This window comes from Ranitomeya imitator, chromosome 4 (genome assembly GCF_032444005.1).
Source record: "Ranitomeya imitator isolate aRanImi1 chromosome 4, aRanImi1.pri, whole genome shotgun sequence".
Classification (NCBI taxonomy): domain Eukaryota; kingdom Metazoa; phylum Chordata; class Amphibia; order Anura; family Dendrobatidae; genus Ranitomeya; species Ranitomeya imitator.
This window is the reverse complement of record NC_091285.1, coordinates 437,323,239-437,344,608: the sequence shown is the minus strand read 5'-3', so window position 1 is coordinate 437,344,608 and position 21,370 is coordinate 437,323,239. Positions and strand designations below refer to the sequence as shown.

The 21,370-nt window shown below is 40.8% G+C and overlaps 1 protein-coding gene across 2 annotated transcripts in view; it reads right to left on the bottom strand.

Moving 5' to 3' along the window:
* Positions 1–21,370, bottom strand: part of VPS13C (vacuolar protein sorting 13 homolog C) — a 478,755-nt gene that overhangs the window by 42,043 nt on the left and 415,342 nt on the right. For both annotated transcript variants that reach the window (XM_069765602.1, XM_069765601.1), the window contains 7 exons: positions 12,613–12,694; positions 11,610–11,723; positions 11,395–11,470; positions 10,909–11,072; positions 9,193–9,238; positions 8,271–8,394; positions 1,365–1,479 (listed from right to left, as the gene is read on the bottom strand). In XM_069765602.1, the coding sequence (XP_069621703.1) occupies positions 1,365–1,479; positions 8,271–8,394; positions 9,193–9,238; positions 10,909–11,072; positions 11,395–11,470; positions 11,610–11,723; positions 12,613–12,694 (721 nt within the window). The remainder of the gene's footprint in view (positions 1–1,364; positions 1,480–8,270; positions 8,395–9,192; positions 9,239–10,908; positions 11,073–11,394; positions 11,471–11,609; positions 11,724–12,612; positions 12,695–21,370) is intronic.

Genomic DNA, 21,370 nt, shown 5'->3' with positions numbered 1-21,370 from the left:
TAGACACATGAACATTCAGGTCTTTGGAGATGGACTTGTAGCCTTGAGATTGCTCAGGCTTCCTCACAATTTGGTTTCTCAAGTCCTCAGACAGTTATTTGGTCTTCTTTCATTTCTCCATGCTCAATGTGGTACACACAAGGACACAGGACAGAGATTGAGTCAACTTTAATCCATGTCAACTGGCTACAAGTGTGAATTAGTTATTGCCAACACCTGTTAGGTGCTACAAGTAAGTTACAGGTGCTGTTAATTACACAAATTAGAGAAGCATCACATGATTTTTCAAACAGTGCCAATACTTTTGTCCACCCCTTTTTATGTTTGGTGTGGAATTATATCCAATTTGGCTTTAGGATAATTCGTTTTGTGTTTTTTCATTTAAGACAAATTAAATGAAGATAATAACAAAGAATTTGTGTTTGCAATCATTTTCAGGAAGAAACGGAGTATTATCTGACAGAACTGCAGGGGTGTCAATACTTTTGGCCACAACTGTATATGGAATCAGCACTTTAATTTAAAGGGAACCTATCCCCTCCAAAAACATAATTTACCTGCAAATATAGTGGCAATCTGCAGATAAATTAGGTCTAGCAGGCTTACTTATTTCTACATGGGGAAAATGAATTTACATTCCTCCTGTAGCCGTTCCCATCCAGTCACAGGGGCGGTACAGGGGGTGGTTATGGTCACTGCTCACTACAGAATGAGCACTTTGTTACCACTTCCCTGCACAAAGATTGACAGCTTGCTCTGCATACACATGATGTGGAGAAGTCTGTCTGTTCATGTATATGGGAGTGACTACATATATAGCAAATCGAGAGGCACAACCTACATATTAACTTTAGGGGAAACATGCTAACTGCTCCAATGACTGGAAAAGAGCGGCTGCAGGGAGAATATACCTTAATTTTCTCCCTATAGCCGATCTTCTAGTAAGCCTGCTAGACATGATTTAAATGTGATATACATTGCAGATTACCACTATATTTGCAGGTAAATAGCATTTTTTGAAGGTGACAGGCTCCCTTTAAACAAAACATTTAAGTCAACTTCTGTTTTGCTCAATAGTTGGTAGCCACAATTGAAATGAAAATTAAGTTGGGCTCAGTGAGGAGTCCTGAAAAATGAATATGAATCCTGCTTAGGAGGAGTGTGGGGAGTTGAATAACCAGCCCTAAGGTGTAGAACCATAAGTATGGTGGCAAACAAAACTCTGCATGACAGGGTGGCCACTGATTTCAGTGAACATCCACTGCAACTTTACCCATGTAGGGAAATCTTTGTGTGTGATCTACTTCTACTATATAAACATGGGTCTACTGATGATAAAGCCGCAGAGCTCCACAAAGACTTACCTCAAACAAGCTCAATCCCTGAGCTTCATTTTGATTGTAAGGCCTAATTATCCCATCGTCATGAATAAAACGAGGAGGGCGAAGTGGAGAAACATCTTCTGTAGATTCCGCCACTCTGGAGGAATGATAAAAACAATTGTTTAAGTCTTGGAGATAAGAATTCTTTGGCACATAAGTTCAGTATGTGTAATCATATAAATATTTTTTTTTAATAATAGATTTAAAGGTTTGTAGCACTTAGCCTAATACTTCTAAAAAAAATTATAGTAAGTTCACATTAGCGTTCGGGGACTTTGCGGAGGGCTGCGTACGTCCTCTGCTAAGCCCCGCGTACTTCTGCATGTGTCCTAAATACCGATCTTTAACATTGGGTACGCAGGACATGCGGATGCGCTGTTTTGACGCGCCGGCCGAACGCACGGGAACACAACAAGTGGTGTTTTGTGTGGACGGGTCAAAATGAAATAGGCGGGGCTTAACGGAGGACGTACGCAGCTCTCTGAAAAGCCCCGAATGCAAATGTCAACATGGCCTACGAGGAAGCATATGGGACAAGGTTACATGCGGTTGCTTATGCTTGTTCTTAACATATGTGACAGCTAAGTAAACATTACCCATCAGGGCATCTTTGTATTCGCACTGAGAAGAAGTCATAATCTCGTGTGTTATATGTTAGGAGTAAACATTCTATATATACACACCAAATGCACCTTTAAATTGCAATAAATAAAAAAAAAAAATCCCCAATTTAGCCTTACTGACAACACAGCCCTATGGGGCCCTACACGTGCAGCGATTAGACAAGGTGTGTTTAGAAGTAGCTTGTTCTCCATAAAATGGATATTGTGTAACACAATATATTTTACACATAATACAGTGCCTACAAGTAGTATTCAACCCCCTGCAGATTTAGCAGGTTTACACATTTGGAATTAACTTGGCATTGTGACATTTGGACTGTAGATCAGCCTGGAAGTGTGAAATGCACTGCAGCAAAAAAGAATGTTATTTCTTTGTTTATTTTTTTTTTAAATTGTGAAAAGTCTTTTCAGAGGGTCATTTATTATTAACATAGTAACATAGTAACATAGTTAGTAAGGCCGAAAAAAGACATTTGTCCATCCAGTTCAGCCTATATTCCATCATAATAAATACCCAGATCTACGTCCTTCTACAGAACCTAATAATTGTATGATACAATATTGTTCTGCTCCAGGAAGACATCCAGGCCTCTCTTGAACCCCTCGACTGAGTTCGCCATCACCACCTCCTCAGGCAAGCAATTCCAGATTCTCACTGCCCTAACAGTAAAGAATCCTCTTCTATGTTGGTGGAAAAACCTTCTCTCCTCCAGACGCAAAGAATGCCCCCTTGTGCCCGTCACCTTCCTTGGTATAAACAGATCCTCAGCGAGATATTTGTATTGTCCCCTTATATACTTATACATGGTTATTAGATCGCCCCTCATTCGTCTTTTTTCTAGACTAAATAATCCTAATTTCGCTAATCTATCTGGGTATTGTAGTTCTCCCATCCCCTTTATTAATTTTGTTGCCCTCCTTTGTACTCTCTCTAGTTCCATTATATCCTTCCTGAGCACCGGTGCCCAAAACTGGACACAGTACTCCATGTGCGGTCTAACTAGGGATTTGTACAGAGGCAGTATAATGCTCTCATCATGTGTATCCAGACCTCTTTTAATGCACCCCATGATCCTGTTTGCCTTGGCAGCTGCTGCCTGGCACTGGCTGCTCCAGGTAAGTTTATCATTAACTATTCAACCCCTCAACCCACCAGAATTCTGTTTGGTTCCCCTAAAGTATTAAGAAGTAGTTCAGGCACAAAGAACAATGAGCTTCACATGTTTGGATTAATTATCTCTTTTTCCAGCCTTTTCTGACTATTTAAGACCCTCCCCAAACTTGTGAACAGCACTCATACATGGTCAACATGGGAAAGACAAAGGAGCATTCCAAGGCCATCAGAGACAAGATCGTGGAGGGTCACAAGGCTGGCAAGGGGTACAAAACCCTTTCCAAGGAGTTGGGCCTACCTGTCTCCACTGTTGGGAGCATCATCCGGAAGTCGAAGGCTTATGGAACTACTGTTAGCCTTCCACGGCCTGGACAGCCTTTGAAAGTTTCCTCCCGTGCCGAGGCCAGGCTTGTCCGAAGAGTCAATGCTAACCCAAGGACAACAAGGAAGGAGCTCCGGGAAGATCTCATGGCAGTGGGGACATTGGTTTCAGTCAATACCATAAGTAACGTACTCCACCGCAATGGTCTCCGTTCCTGACGAGCCCGTAAGGTACCTTTACTTTCAAAGCGTCATGTCAAGGCTCGTCTACAGTTTGCTCATGATCACTTGGAGGACTCAGACTGACTGGTTCAAGGTTCTCTGGTCTGATGAGACCAAGATCGAGATCTTTGGTGCCAACCACACACGTGACGTTTGGAGACTGGATGGCACTGCATATGACTCCAAGAATACCATCCCTACAGTCAAGCATGGTGGTGGCAGCATCATGCTGTGGGGCTGTTTGTCAGCCAAGGGGCCTGGCCATCTGGTCCGCATCCATGGGAAGATGGATAGCACGGCCTACCTGGAGATTTTGGCCAAGAACCTCCGCTCCTCCATCAAGGATCTTAAGATGGGTCGTCATTTCATCTTCCAACAAGACAACGACCCAAAGCACACAGCCAAGAAAACCAAGGCCTGGTTCAAGAGGCAAAAAATCAAGGTGTTGCAGTGGCCTAGTCACTCTTCTGACCTTAACCCAATTGAAAACTTGTGGAAGGAGCTCAAGATTAAAGTCCACATGAGACACCCAAAGAACCTAGATAACTTGGAGAAGATCTGCATGGAGGAGTGGGCCAAGATAACTCCAGAGACCTGTGCCGGCCTGATCAGGTCTTATAAAATACGATTATTAGCTGTAATTGCAAACAAAGGTTATTCCACAAAATATTAAACCTAAGGGTTGAATAATAATTGACCCACACTTTTATGTTTAAAATTTATAAAAATTTAACTGAGCAACAAAAATTTTTGGTTTGTAAGATTTATGCATCTGTTAATAAATCCTGCTCTTGTTTGAAGGCTCTAACTTATTTGCATCTTATTAAACCTGCTAAATCTGCAGGGGGTTGAATACTACTTGTAGGCACTGTACATAGCAATCTTATGACCAATGGCATAACTATAGTAGATGTAGAGGTTGCAGTCACGTCCAACCCTTGGAGCCTAAGGGGCTCAAACAGTCCTTTTTGCCCATATGAGAAAACCAATTCTATCACAGACCCATGATAGTTGGGTGTACTGTTGGAGATTTTGCATTGGGGACCATGAGCTTCAAGTTACGTCACTGCGCATGACTAAAACAAATGTTATTGGATTTATACTTTAATCTAGGAGAGATTTATTGATGCATTCGTTTGTAATGCATCAATGCTCATTAGCCAACACCATATTCTCCAAAAGCTGCACTTCTTGGTAGGGCAGTGTCCCACGACTGTATAAGGAGGATCGCAACACGATGCCTGGACTGGCCATTGGCTCTCCCTACAGGCGCGTGACAACATGTATTTGTATGCAGCTTTCTCGCTTTGGTCAGAAGAGCCAACTGCCAGTCCGAGAATAGTGTTGTGATCCTCGTTCAAGTTATACAGTTGTGTGACTCTCCCCTTAGTGTGTACATTGCATGTTACCCAATAAATGGAGTACTGGAGTAGGTCAGATGCATTAAACCTTCTTCTATATTGTTATTTACTTACAAAGGAATTGCATCAAACTAAACTGTGCATTAAGTGTCAAATACCTTTATCCAATATTAACAGGAAGATATCTATGTATATAACCTTATATTTAAGCCAGGTTGTGTTAAATGTATTTTTCTTAATTGATCAAATTTTTTTTTCCATTTCACAATTTTCGTAAAATAAAAAAAAAATTGAAATGTCCTGTTTCATAAAATTCAGATGTACATTAACAGCAATGAACAGACTCGGACCCCATCTTTCGTATTGAAGCACCTAATGGGCGTGTATAAAGGTTATTGTGACGGGAAGAGGAGCAGGTCAGCCATGACATCACCTTCTGTCATTGGAGGATCCTGTGTTATCAGCTGTGTATAGAGGTATTATTTGTCATAGTAATCCTATTTTTCATAAGGAAACTCCTGTAAACTCTTCCCGGATGACTAGGAATTAAGATGCTAAAGAAGCCACTATGGACAGTGTGAAAATTGCTAAATTACTAATTTTGTGGTGTAACAACATATAAAAAAAAAAAAAAAAAAAGGTGACGTAAAAGAAACCCATTACCAAAATTTAAAAAAGAAACAAACTACTCCATTTTTGACCTAACACACAGCATGTCATTCAATGCATTTAATTCTTTAACATAAACACAAAAGATGTTCTAGCACATTTCTCCAATTCGCACCATACTAAATATTGCAAAACTGGTTACAGCATGGCCATTACATATGAAGGATCTGCTCAGAAGAGCTTACAATCTGAAGGAGAATAATAAAGTGGAAACAGAAGCATCAGTCTGTGCAAGTACCAGGTACGGCGAAGACTTGTTAGATTGAACAGAAGAAAGCAAGATCGCCAGTCACATGTCCCTTAGTATTATTTTTATTTTCCTCAACCATGTAAACAATATGAAGCGGGAAACAAGCTCCAAAGGATGCTAAAGTCCAAAAGAAGAAATGCAGCTCCAGAAGAATCCAGAAGAAATGTCACAAGGGAAAAAAAGGAAAGATGATAAGCAACAGGAGCTTGAGCAAAAGACTTTAGGTCTAGAAAACAGTCAGAGAATACATTATACACAAGTGGGATAGGGAGTCATCTGCATGTCAAAGAGAAAAGAAGGCAAGCAGAGAAAAGGAGAAGATGCTTTCTTATTGAGGAAGGAGCTCAGCATCAAGTATGGAGTAGGGACAGCACATGGAGAAAACTTCAAGTCACCAGCAGCAGACCAGGAGTGATATGATTAATGAAGCAGGATTGTTGCATCACTTTGCGCAACAGAACTTTGCAACTGAAAAGATAAGCTGCATTCACTTTGAGAATAGTATGCCATAAAAAAATAAAGTTTAAATTTACTTTTAGATATTTCATATGTAAGAATTAGTCACATACACATAAAGAATGAGTTAATGGGGTATTCTCCGTTTTAGGGGATAACGTCCCAATCACTGGGGGTCCAACCACTGCCATGTGCACGGCTGCTCCATTCATTCTTGCGAGAGAGGAAAAGACCGATCAGTTGCAGGGCTCGGCCATCAGGAATGAATAGGACAGCAGTGCGCATGATCGACCAATGCCCCATTCATATCGAGCTCTTTAGAGTCCAGGTTCTCAGCACCCATGAAAGTCCCAGCGGCCGCATCCCCAACAATCAGGGAGTTGTCCCTATCTTTTGGATAGGGGAGGACTTCCAAACTTCAGAATACCCCTTTCAAAGGTGACTAATACCTGTATGATATCTTAAAAGATAAAAAGCCTAAAATCTGCAGAAACTATGGAAACCCTAGCAAAGAGACAAAGCCAGAAGATATTTATTGAGTTGCACAGGCCTTGCAAAGGCATTCGGAATAGCCAGCAAAAAGAAAGAGGTAGTGGTGAAGGTATAGCGATGAGTGAACCAAGATCATGATGCCAGGCAAAGAAAAAAGAAATGTTTGTTGGACTGTGATGATTTCCTAAGTGAATGGCTATGATGTTCTTGGGTCTTTTGGCATCTACATAATATTATATTTTTTATACTAACATATATTTTGCAACCTTTTGTTTGTACTTAACTTTAACACATTTATGAAAAGAAATTTAATAACGGCATAGAACATTGTCAGACATATTGAGGAAAGGCATATCTAAAGAACATGCGACACCTTAAATGAGGCAGAATTGGAAATGTGATTTGTACATAAGGTATCATCAATGAGCAGTAATTACAAGGGGGATAAAACCGGCGTTACGTCAGACTGTGTGAAAAATCTGTTTTCTTGGTTAAATCATGTTGATTGAATATCGTTATGAATTACAATTACGCTTTGTTGCCTTTTGCTCACAAATACAATTGTGAATCACTCCTCTTCCTCCACTGACTTACAATGTCTGCATCAAGAACTTGTGGCCCGAGCATAGTGTTTCTTGTATCGAGTAATTAAATATTTAACTATGTGGCATTGCAAGTAAATCACGCTTCAACGGAGAAATCTAGGGGAACAGAAATTGAAAAGCTTCTTTAATGACTTCCTCGTATAAGTGTGTGTGACAGAATTGAGAATCTATATATCCGTCTTTAGTATACAGCAGCTTCAATAGTCAGAGCTTACAAGTGGTGTTTGAAGTTTCGCTCTGCCTCGAGACAATAGGACATTTTATAGATTCGCGGGTCGGTGAATTAAGGGGCCTTTATTGTCCGATAAGTCTGTGAGTGTTTATATGAATTGAAAGGGACAAAAGTGATAAAGGTGGAAAGACATGACAGAGAGGTGGGAATCAGATATAACATGCCTTTAGCATCCATTTACATTTATGACAACAGTGTTATTCTTTATAATGAACAGCTGTAGTGATCTCCTTTGCTATATAGATCTTGGGAAAGGGTCATGCAAAAGATGAACTTAGAAATGTACAAGTCAAATCGGACAGCATAGATAAGCATGCCAAGCAGGCGTTAATAAAGTGCAGAATTTGTACAACAGGACAGACTTTTGTTTCTCACCAGTCTCACGAGAGAAGGGGTATATTATAATCCAATATTATTTTCATGCTAGTCATAAAAAAGTGCAAATAGTCATTTAAATGTATTGACAACTACTGGAGGGGTGGAATTAGCAATTAGTGATCTGTTTGCTTCCCGGCAGAATCCATTGCCTCAGGACTTTCATACCTCTGTATTCCCTGGAAGGTGCTGCTTGCCATGTCAATAATTCCACCTGTCGGTCTTGCCACAACACCTACAAGTCCTTTTCCTATTCCTTTGAAGAACCCAGCAGCTCCTTCTTTCTTAGCTCCTACACAAAAAAAGGATGGGATCAAAACATTGATTTTAATTACTGACATCAATGATGTACAGATTTCAGCTTTAGAAAATAGAAATTGTTGATAATGAAGTGTGCATTCCTTCTTGAGAGGAAGTCACAAATCAATCAATAGATTAGGATGAAAAAGTTCCAAATTGCTTGATGTCAAAACATTCCTTATGTGCAGGGAGCATATAGCAAGCATTCCAGAATTCCACAACTTATTCCAGCCAGTAAATGACAGTGAACACAATCTGCTTAGTATATATGTCAGTCTCTCCCACAGTCTGTGAACTTTCCACCTCGTTCTGTCAAGCCTTTATGATTCTAGAATATTCTCCAATATAAATACATGTTGTGTGGGTGCTTACAGTTTGTGAATAGAAAGGTCAGAATTATATGCAGATTTTCACACTGAATTCTTTTCACCACCAAAACTACCTAAGATTAATTTAAGCAAGCGTTCTTCGAGAACCTGGTCCAGTAAAGATCCTCCTACGTCATAGCGGTTTATGGACATTGAGACGCTAAACAATCGTGTGTACAGGTCTTTGGTTCTGATGTGGATTTGGTAACTTCTAGGATAGTTTAAAGGGAACGCAACCTTTCTACTATTGAAAAATGTTTACTGGTGTTGTGCACATAGTACAACGCCATAAGTTGAGCAGTTGTGATCATATTTTCTCTTTGCTTTTATCTGTGCTACCACATCAAGAAGCACTCTGGTTTATATATTACAATACTTAAATGTAAGTAAAAGTTATAGCTAAGTAAATGTTGGGTACCTACCTTCTACCGGCTTTGTAATTATTCCAGTCACTCCTCCCACTACACCCTAAAAGACAGAGATTTCATTGCATGGAGCAACAAATATAGTGTCTGTTCAGATCAAGCAATTTTTTTTTGTCACTATGTAAACAAGACAGTAAATAGGTCACTGCCAAAAAAAGCTAGTTCCCCCAAAATTACCAACACAATTCAGATACTCCACCAAAACTTCAGACACATTCTCTGACAAGATAAAGTCGCATGTTTCCCTTGCTATTGCTCTGAAAGTTGTTCATTATGTTCACGGCAGATCCATCTGAGACCAAAGATCTTCATGAGGCAATAACAAATTTTCTTTATTTTTTAAGGAAAAAACTGTGTAGTTGTGTGTTGTGTGCCTTTTTCTTTATTTGCACCCAATTCATTATCCTAGTTGTGCCTTTATTTTATACGTGCTCACCCATTTTGTTTTTTTTTAGTTTAACACTTTGTGAAGAAAAATATTTAGAATTGAGAGTCTTCAGTGGTTGATACCTTTTAATGGCTAACTGAAAAGATGGTAACAAATTGCAAGCTTTTGAGACTACTCAGGTCCCTTCATCAGGCAAACCAAGATATATATCTTTCCTATACCACTTTGTACACAGAGTCTAGGAATTTCTTCTGATGATTCATCGCTTGCAACTTTTTAAAAAGTCACAAAATTTGTGTAACTTCACTCCAACCCTCCCTGGTGTATTCTTGAGCATGCCATATTATTGCGCAATTTTAGCAACTTTCGGGGTAAAAGTCGAAAAAACAGGTCAAGACAGGAAAAATGTACTGTAATTTTTTTACTTTGCGCCAAATTCATGAATCGCATGCACCATTTTGATTAATTTTGCACAAAAAGCAGCAGCTAATAGTAGAACATAAAAAAGGAAAGTGACTTAAGAAACACAAATGATAAAGCGGGGCAAAAAAGATCTACCATGTAATAGTTTGTTTCCCTTCAGACTCAGCCCGCTTAATGCATTACACAGTCGTCAATTATTTTAAAAGACTAGCCCAGTATTTCTCAATTCCAGTCCTCTAGATCAGAGATGAGCGAATATCTTCAGTTCCCCCTGCTTATGCGGCAAGCTATAGCGCTTACCAAATAAGCTGCATCGGGAACCTGGCTAACTGGAGCGCTCCCGATAACCAGCTATTCCGAGCTGCATCTGCATGTGTGACAGGCACAACACATGCATGGAGAGCCCAACAAACAGGCTAACCATGCATATGTGTTGTGCCTGTCACACAGCCGCGACACATAGAGCTGCGTCTCGGAACAGCTGATTACCGGAGGGCTCCAGTTAGCCGGGTTCCAGATGCAGCTTATTCGGTAAGTGCTATAGCTTGCCGAATAAGGAGGGAGCTGAAGATATTTGCTCATCTCTACTCAAGAGCCACCAACAGGTTATGTTTTCAGTATTTCCTTAGTATTGCACAGGTGATGGAATTAATGCTTGAGGAGGTGATGAAATTAACACCTGGGCAATTCTATGGAAATCCTGAAAACTTGACATGTTGGTGGGTCTTGAGGACTGGAGTTGAGAAACACTGGACTAGCATATGTTATTACAATTTAACTTCAGCAAACAGTATGGCCAAACTTGGTTAGCTCCAGAATGTATGAGAAATGTCAGAACTGTGGCAATCTACCAAAAGCTGAGACAGCTTCTATTTAACATTTCTTTACCCTATGATACTTACCCGCAATAATCCTTTTCCTCCTTTGGCCAGACTGTCTCCAAAATCCTTTGGCTGTCGGCCCATTTCTTCTCTCCTCTTCTGCTGATATTCTTTATCCATCGTGATAGCAGCCAATCCTTTCCCCACAGACCCAGTGATGCGTGAAACCACTCCTGCTGCTCCCCCTGTATTTGCAAGATTGGTGATTGGTGTTTGGTTAAGCAAGTGGAATGCTAGTAAAGAATCCCCAATCAATAATTTAAAAAATAATCCATTTGAAAAGCAATCCCAACTACAATATATACATGCATTCCTAAATACATACAGTTGCAAGGAGTAGTCAATATTAATGGGATTTTGTGATTAATTTGGAGAAACTGCTTCTTAGATTGGTGATATGTTTGAATGTATTACATTTCAGTTATGTTTAAAAGGTATTTGCAAACCACAGAAAGTTTGTAAATTAACATTCTGTACTTCCAAACTAAACCACACAGGATAACTCACCAACTGTATGCCCAAGTAGGCTCTTCACACCAATTACAAAGCCTTCTGCAAACTCCTCAGGTCCCTGCACAGCCCCCTTCAGAAAGTAAAATTACATTCAGTGCTAAAAATGGCTGAATAATATACTTAGAGTTCATTTGGATCATTTTAAAGTAAATCACATAAATAATTAGTCAAATGAAAACAGATTTCTTTTTAAAACTCAAAGAACTCACTTGGAAGGGTTCATAGAAGAAAGCTTCTACTCCTTCTGATAGTCCTCTTATTAGGCCAAAGGGGTTTCCTAAAACGTCCAAGCCCAAGACAAGGACGTAAAGCTGCTTCAGGAACTGCAGAACAAATACCAAAAAAAACAAAATTATCTGTCAATAGATGTGCAAGTGAAAATTAAACTTCCAACCCACGGCCAAGATCTTTCTCATATTTAAACTGTACTTAGACATACGCTTACCTTGGACAACCAGATAAATTCCCCAGCTTTTTAGAGTAACCCATTACATTTCATAACTTTTTAAATAATCTTGTCATTCTATCTTAGAGCCCAATTTCTTCATTAAAAAATATCCCACACCCTTGATCCACGCATACATACTGGAATATTCACAGATACTGTTACTTAACTTTATGTGTAGCACCCTGTCTTTTACAAAGGATGAATAGGACATGGAACAAAACAAGCACTTTTTAAGGCTACGTTCATACTAGCGTTCTGCTAGTGTGCGTCGCCTTAGCGTCGGGCGACGCAGCGGCGACGCACGCGTCATGCGCCCCTATGTTTAACATGGGGGACGCATGCGTTTTTGTGTGTTGCGTTTTGCAACACTTGCGCCTTTTTTGCCGCTAGCGTCGGACCAAGAAAACGCAGCAAGTTGCATTTTTCTTGCATCCGATTTTCGGCAAAAAACGACGCACGCGTCGCAAAACGCAGCGTTTTTGCGTGCGTTTTGCCGCGTTTTTGTGTGCGTCATGCGTTGCGTCGCCGACGCAGCGGCGCGCAGCGCTAGTCTGAACGTAGCCTAACTTTTATGTCAACCCTATTTCCTCATAGAATATAAGCACCCACTCCTACTGTTTACATTGATTTGTTTGTTCTATACAAACATCAGTTTGCTTATCCATGTACCATTTTAAATGTAAATGCTGTGGAATATGCTGGCCATAAATAATTAAGAATAACCTGTAATGAGTACATGAGTCTTCATAGTATCAATATCTCACCTGCTCACTGTAGTGTCTGATAACGAGTTTCATAAGCTGATCTCGCTTGTAGAATTTATATCTTACTTCAAAACAAGCCAGTCTGTGGACAAAAAGGAGGTTGTCACACACTGAATATCCAAGTCATCAATCTAGAATACTTGACGGCTAAAATATTAAGAGTTACACATATAAATAAAGTAACATACAGTGCCTTGCGAAAGTATTCAACTCCCTGGAACTTTTCAACCTTTTCCCACTTATCATGGTTCAAACAAAGATACCAAATGTAAATTTTGGGTGAAGAATCAACAACAAGTGGAACACAATTGTGAAGTTGAACGAAATTTATTGGTTATTTTAAATTTTTCTGGAAATTCAAAAAGTGAAAAGTGGGGCGTGCAATATTATTCGGCCCCTTTACTTTCAGTGCAGCAAACTCACTCCAGAAGTTCATTGTGGATCTCTGAATAAACCAATGTTGTCCTAAATGCCTAATGATGATAAATATAATCCACCTTTGTGTAATCAAGTCTTCGTATAAATGCACCTGCTGTGATAGTCTCAGGGTTCTGTTCGAAACACAGAGAGCATCATGAAGACCAATGAACACAACAGGCAGGTCGGTGATACTGTTGTGGAGAAGTTTAAAGCTGGATTTGGATACAAAATGATTTCCAAAACTTTAAACAACCCAAGGAGCACTGTGCAAGCCATTATAATGAAATGGAAGGAGTATCATACTACTGCATATCTACCAAGACCCGGCCGTCCCTCTAAACTTTCATCTCAAACAAAGAGAAGACTGATCAAAGATGCAGCCAAGATGCCCATGATCACTCTGGATGAACTGAAGAGATCTACAGCTGAGGTAGAACAGTCTGTCCATAGGACAAAAATCAGTCGGACACTGCACAAATCTGGCCTTTATGGAAGAGTGGCAAGAAGAAAGCCATTTCTCAAAGATATCCATAAAAAGTATTGTTTAAAGTTTGCAACAAGCCACCTGGGAGACACACCAAACATGTGGAAGAAGGTGCTCTGGTCAGATGAAACCAAAATCGAACTTTTTGGCAACAATGCCAAACGATATGTTTGGCGTAAAGGCAACACAGCTCATCACCCTGAACACACCATCCCCACTGTCAGACATGGTGATGGCAGCATCATGGTTTTGGCCTGCTTTTCTTCAGCAGGGACAGGGAAGATGGTTAAAATTAATGGAAAGATGGATGGAGCCAAATACAGGACCATTCTTGGAGAAAACCTGTTGGAGTCTGCAAAAGACCTGAGACTGGGACGGAGATTTGTCTTCCAACAAGACAATGATCCCAAACATAAAGCAAAATCTACAATGGAATGGTTCACAAATAAACTTATCCAGGTGCAAGAATGGCCAAGTTCAAGTCCAGACCTCAATCCAATCGAGAATCTGTGAAAAGAGCGGAAAACTGCTGTTCACAAACGATCTCCATCAAACCTCACTGAGCTCAAGCTGTTTGCCAAGTTAGAATGGACAAGAATTTCAGTCTCTCGATGTACAAAACTGATAGAGACCTACCCCAAAAGATTAGCAGCTGTAGTAGCAGCAAAAGGTGTCGCAACAAAGAATTAAGTTAAAGGGGCCGAATAATATTGCATGCCCCACTTTTCAGTTTTTGAATTTCCACAAAAATTTAAAATAACCAATAAATTTTGTTCAACTTCACAATTGTGTTCCACTTGCTGTTGATTCTTCACCAAAAATTTACATTTAGAATATTTATGTTTGAAGCATGATATGTGGGAAAAGGTTGAAAAGTTCCAGGGAGCTGAAAACTTTCGCCAGGCACTGTAAAAATAACAAACCTTTTAATATAGATTAGAGAAATCTGCTTCTTTCTTCTCCTGGACTGATCTGTCACTCTCAATTCATGGGTGTAATCTTTATTCAGTGAAGACAAATTTTCCCATTACTGGGATAGTAGATGACAGTTGGGGCTTTTAAAAGTCTATAGAAGGGAGGAAGAGGGAGAAACTGGAGGCAGACCCAGAAGTTCTACTGCAAGTTCTCCTGAAATGACAATTACAGTTTTCCATAGAATTTTACGTGCACCAACCTACCTCAGTAGTGAGAATGTCTGTATTTACTGTAGAGAGATTTTACTCATGAATTGATGTGAATTCTCTACTGCCCAATGATGACAAAAGTATTCTCGGAGTGATGCCTTTTTATTGGCTAACCAGAAAATAAAATGTTTGCAAGCTTTCAGAACACAATGGCTCCTTCTTCAGGAGTACTACAGTAGGACATTTGTTCAGGGGGTGGGAGGTGTGATGCCTCCTACAGATAAACCAATGGAATCAAATTAGGCATTTTCTTACAAATCCTACCTGATGGAGTCTTTTCTGGTTAGCCAATAAAGGTATCACTTCAAGAATACTTTTGTCATCATTGGGCAGAAAAGTATTCACATCTATTTTTCAAGCTAACATGGTACCACAATATAATTTGTTATTGTATATCATACTCATGAATTGAGAATTCTGAGAATGATCAATCCAGAAGATGAGAGAAGAGAATTTCTCTAATAAAATATTTTACAAAGAGGCTTATTTTCTTATGTACTATTGATATATGAAACAAAAAAAAAATAATAAAATGACGGTTACCCCCTTAGTGACAGAGCCAATTTGGTACTTAACCCCTTTCTGCCATTAGACGTACTATTGCATCCATGTGGGGTGGGCTTTACTTCCCAAGGACGCAATAGTACGTCATATGCGATCGGCAGCGCTCACGGGGGGAGCGCCGCCGATCGCGGCCGGGTGTCAGCTGTTTATCGCAGCTGACATCCGGCACTATGTGCCAGGAGCGGTCACGGACCGCCCCCGGCACATTAACCCCCGGCACACCGCGATCAAAGATGATCGCGATGTGCCGGCGGTACAGGGAAGCACCGCGCAGGGAGGGGGCTCCCTGCGGGCTTCCCTGAGCCCCCCGCAGCAACGCGATGTGATCGCGTTGCTGCGAGGGTCTCACCTCCCTCCCTGCTCCCTCCAGCCCCGGATCCAAGATGGCCGCGGATCCGGGTCCTGCAGGGAGGGAGGTGGCTTCACAGAGCCTGCTCAGAGCAGGCACTGTGAAGCAGCCTGCACTCCTATCAGATCAGTGATCTGACAGAGTGCTGTGCAAACTGTCAGATCACTGATCTGTGATGTCCCCCCCTGGGACAAAGTAAAAAAAAAAAATTTCAAATGTGTAAAAAAAAATAAAAAAAAATATTCCAAAATAATGAAAAAAAAAATAAAAATATTATTCCCATAAATACATTTCTTTATCTAAATAAAAAAAAAAAAAACAATAAAAGTACACATATTTAGTATCGCCGCGTCCGTAACGGCCCGATCTATAAAACTGGCCCACTAGTTAACCCCTTCAGTAAACACCGTAAGAAAAAAAAAAAAAAAACGAGGCAAAAAACAACGCTTTATTATCATACCGCCGAACAAAAAGTGGAATAACACGCGATCAAAAAGACAGATATAACTAACCATGGTACCGCTGAAAACGTCATCTTGTCCCGCAAAAAACGAGCCGCCATACAGCATCATCAGCAAAAAAATAAAAAAGTTATAGTCCTGAGAATAAAGCGATGCAAAAATAATTATTTTTTCTATAAAATAGTTTTTATCGTATAAAAGCGCCAAAACATAAAAAAAATGATATAAATGAGGTGTCGCTGTAATCGTACTGACCCGAACAATAAAACTGCTTCATCAATTTTACCAAACGCGGAACGGTATAAACGCCTCCCCCAAAAGAAATTCATGAATAGCTGGTTTTTGGTCATTCTCCCTCACAAAAATCGGAATAAAAAGCGATCAAAAAATGTCACGTGCCCGAAAATGTTACCAATAAAAACATCAACTCGTCCCGCAAAAACCAAGACCTCACATGACTCTGTGGACCAGAATATAGAAAAATTATAGCTCTCAAAATGTGGTAACGCAAAAAATATTTTTTGCAATAAAAAGCGTCTTTCAGTGTGTGACGGCTGCCAATCATAAAAATCCGCTAAAAAACCCGCTATAAAAGTAAATCAAACCCCCCTTCATCACCCCCTTAGTTAGGGAAAAATTAAAAAAATGTATTTATTTCCATTTTCCCATTAGGGCTAGGGTTAGAGTTAGGGCTAGGGTTAGGGCTAGGGTTAGGGCTAGGGTTAGGGCTAGGGTTAGGGCTAGGGTTAGGATTAGGGTTAGGGCTAGGGTTAGGGCTAGGGCTACAGTTTGGGTTGGGGCTAAAGTTACAGTTAGGGTTTAGATTACATTTACGGTTGGGAATAGGGTTGGGATTAGGGTTAGGGGTGTGTCAGGGTTAGAGGTGTGGTTAGGGTTACTGTTGGGATTAGGGTTAGGGATGTGTTTGGATTAGGGTTTCAGTTATAATTGGGGGGTTTCCACTGTTTAGGCACATCAGGGGCTCTCCAAACGCGACATGGCGTCCGATCTCAATTCCAGCCAATTCTGCGTTGAAAAAGTAAAACAGTGCTTCTTCCCTTCCGAGCTCTCCCGTGTGCCCAAACAGGGGTTTACCCCAACATATGGGGTATCAGCGTACTCAGGACAAATAGGACAACAACTTTTGGGGTCCAATTTCTCCTGCTACCCTTGGGAAAATACAAAACTCGGGGCTAAAACATATTTTTTGTGGGAAAAAAAAAGATTTTTTATTTTCACGGCTCTGCGTTATAAACTGTAGTGAAACACTTGGGGGTTCAAAGTTCTCACAACACATCTAGATTAGTTCCCTGGGGGGTCTAGTTTCCAATATGGGGTCACTTGTGGGGGGTTTCTACTGTTTAGGTACATTAGGGGTTCTGCAAACGCAATGTGACGTCTGCAGACCATTCCATCTAAGTCTGCATTCCAAATGGCGCTCCTTCCCTTCCGAGCTCTGCCATGCGCTCAAACGTTGGTTTCCCCCAACATACGGGGTATCAGCGTACTCAGGACAAATTGGACAACAACTTTTGGGGTCGAATTTCTCCTCTTACCCTCGGGAAAATACAAAACTGGGGGCTAAAAAATAATTTTTGTGGGAAAGATTTTTTTTTTTAATTTTCACGGCTCTGCGTTACAAACTGTAGTGAAACACTTGGGGGTTCAAAGCTATCACAACACATCTAGATGAGTTCCTTAGGGGGTCTAGTTTCCAAAATGGTGTCAGTTGTGGGAGGTTTCTACTGTTTGGGTACATTAGGGGCTCTGCAAATGCAATGTGACACCTGCAGACCATTCCATCTAAGTCCTCATTCCAAATGGAGCTCCTTCCCTTCCGAGCCCTCCCATGCGCCCAAACAGTGGTTCCCCCCCACATATGGGGTATCAGCGCACTCAGGACAAATTGGACAACAACTTTTGGGGTCGAATTTCTCCTCTTACCCTCGGGAAAATACAAAACTGGGGGCTAAAAAATAATTTTGGGGGGAAAGATTTTTTTTTTTAATTTTCACGGCTCTGCGTTACAAACTGTAGTGAAACACTTGGGGGTTCAAAGCTATCACAACACATCTAGATGAGTTCCTTAGGGGGTCTAGTTTCCAAAATGGTGTCACTTGTGGGAGGTTTCTACTGTTTAGGTACATTAGGGGCTCTGCAAATGCAATGTGACACCTGCAGACCATTCCATCTAAGTCCTCATTCCAAATGGAGCTCCTTCCCTTCCGAGCCCTCCCATGCGCCCAAACAGTGGTTCCCCCCCACATATGGGGTATCAGCGCACTCAGGACAAATTGGACAACAAATTGTGGGGTCGAATTTCTCCTTTTACCCTCGGGAAAATACAAAACTGGGGGCTAAAAAATAATTTTTGTGGGAAAAAATTTTTGTTTTATTTTTACGGCTCTCCATTATAAACTTCTGTGAAGCCCTTGGTGGGTCAAAGCGCTCAGCACACATCTAGATAAGTTCCTAAGGGGGTCTACTTTCCAAAATGGTGTCACTTGTGGGGGGTTTCTACTGTTTAGGTACATTAGGGGCTCTGCAAACGCAATGTGACACCTGCAGACCATTCCATCTAAGTCTGCATTCAAATGGCACTCCTTCCCTTCTGAGCCCTCCCATGTGCCCAAACAGTGGTTCCCCCCACATATGGTGTATCATCGCACTCAGGACAAATTGGGCAACAAATTTTGGGGTCCAATTTCTCCTGCTACCCTTAGGAAAATACAAAACTGGGGGCTAAAAAAATAATTTTTGTGGGAAAAAAATTTTGTTTTATTTTTACGGCTCTGCATTATAAACTTCTGTGAAGCACTTGGTGGGTCAAAGTGCTCACCACACCTCTAGATAAGTTCCTTAGGGGGTCTACTTTCCAAAATGGTGTCATTTGTGGGGGGTTTCAATGTTTAGGCACATCAGTGGCTCTTCAAACGCAACATGGCGTCCCATCTCAATTCCTGTCAATTTTGCTTTGAAAAGTCAAACGGCGCTCCTTCCCTTCCGAGCTCTCCCATCCGCCCAAACAGTGGTTTACCCCCACATATGGGCTATCAGCGTACTCAGGACAAATTGTACAACAACTTTTGGGGTCCAATTTCTTCTCTTACCCTTGGGAAAATAAAAAATTGGGGGCAAAAAGATAATTTTTGTGAAAAAATATGATTTTTTATTTTTACGGTTCTACATTATAAACTTCTGTGAAGCACTTGTTAGGTCAAAGTGCTCACCACACCTCTAGATAAGTTCCTTAGGGGGTCTACTTTCCAAAATGGTGTCACTTGTGGGGGGTTTCAATGTTTAGCCACATCAGGGGCTCTCCAAACGAAACATGGCGTCCCATCTCAATTCCAGTCAATTTTGCATTGAAAAGTCAAATGGCACTCCTTCGCTTCCGAGCTCTGCCATGCGCCCAAACAGTGGTTTACCCCCACATGTGGGGTATTGGCATACTCAGGACAAATTGTACAACAATGTTTGGGGTCCATTTTCTCCTGTTACCCTTGGTAAAATAAAACAAATTGGAGCTGAATTACATTTTTTGTGAAAAAAAGTTAAATGTTCATTTTTATTTAAACATTCAAAAAATTCCTGTGAAGCACCAGAAGGGTTAATAAACTTCTTGAATATGGTTTTGAGCACCTTGAGGGGTGTAGTTTTTAGAATGGTGTCACACTTGGGTATTTTCTATCATATAGACCACTCAAAATGACTTCAAATGAGATGTGGTCCCTAAAATAAAATGGTGTTGTAGAAATGAGAAATTGCTGGTCAACTTTTAACCCTTATAACTCCCTAACAAAAAAAAATTTTGGTTCCAAAATTGTGCTGATGTAAAGTAGACATGTGGGAAATGTTACTTATTAAGTATTTTGTGTGACATATCTCTGTGATTTAATTGCATAAAAATTCAAAGTTGGAAAATTGCGAAATTTTCATAATTTTCGCCAAATTTCCGTTTTTTTCACAAATAAACGCAGGTACTATCAAAGAATTTTTACCATTGTCATGAAGTACAATATGTCACGAGAAAACAATGTCAGAATCACCAGGATCCATTGAAGCGTTCCAGAGTTATAACCTCATAAAGGGACAGTGGTCAGAATTGTAAAAATTGGCCCGGTCATTAACGTGCAAACCACCCTTGGGGGTAAAGGGGTTAAAGGGAAGGTGCCACCAGTTTTCTTGTTTTTTAGTTTTTTTTGTGTGAAATTAAGCTTAAAATAGTAATTAAAATGTATTAATGCAATGTTTGCACTGTTTGCAAACATTTCTATATGAAAAATATGATATATTTTTCTACAAATATACATATTTACCACTAGGGGGAGCATTTTCCGTTTTAGACCTCAAGCAGCTATAGTAAGATTTAGCAGCTCTGCCCCAGGGATATTAGACCACCCAAAAGGGGAGGGAAATGGTGATGTCAGCAGTTACTGCCCCAACAGTAAGAATGAAGAGCAGCATCACAGGGCAGAGCCATTTTGTGTGTGACTGCCCTGTGACCTGCTATCACCAGCAGTTACTGCATCAGAGGCACAGCATGGTTACAGAGAAGCAGAAAACAGTGGCCGCAGCAGCATTTTTTGTGAATAACATTCTTGCCATCCCCCTTCCCCCACATTAATCCCTGTCCTGTCAGCTGCCCTGCTCTCTCTCCAGGTGTCACCTCCCTCTCTGCAGGCTGTGAGTGCAGCTTACTGGAGATCACAGGGACTGTGTGTGAGGGGGAGGGGGAGACACAGCAGGAGAAGCACACAGGGCAGCGTGTGAGGAGCAGAGGACGTGCCTGCTTGGAGTACAGAGGAGCAGTGAGCGCTTCTTCTGTCCTGCCATAGAGAGCACAGGGCTATAATAAAATGGCAGCTAGTCACACCTACAGCAGTGAGTTGTGCAGCCCACAGAGGCGTGCCCAGCTCACTGCTAATGCTGCTGCAATGTTACAGATAGGAGATAATAGACTGGCGCTGACCCTATGTCCATGGGGTGCCGTAATCTGACACTGATAGTGCCCTGCTACTGCTGCAAAACCAAGATGTCAGCCCTCAGTGCAATCTTTAAACTCATATAATACATGAAATCTGTTTCACGTGCATTTCAAACTTGCTTATAGCAGCATGTTATGCTACATTACAGTGATTTATTAATGACCTACAAACGCGGTACCTTCCCTTTAATGACCGAGCCAATTTTTACAATTCTGACCACTGTCACTTTATGAGGTTATAACTCTGGAACGCTTCAACAGATCCCGCTGATTCTGAGATTGTTTTTTTGTGACATATTGTACTGCATG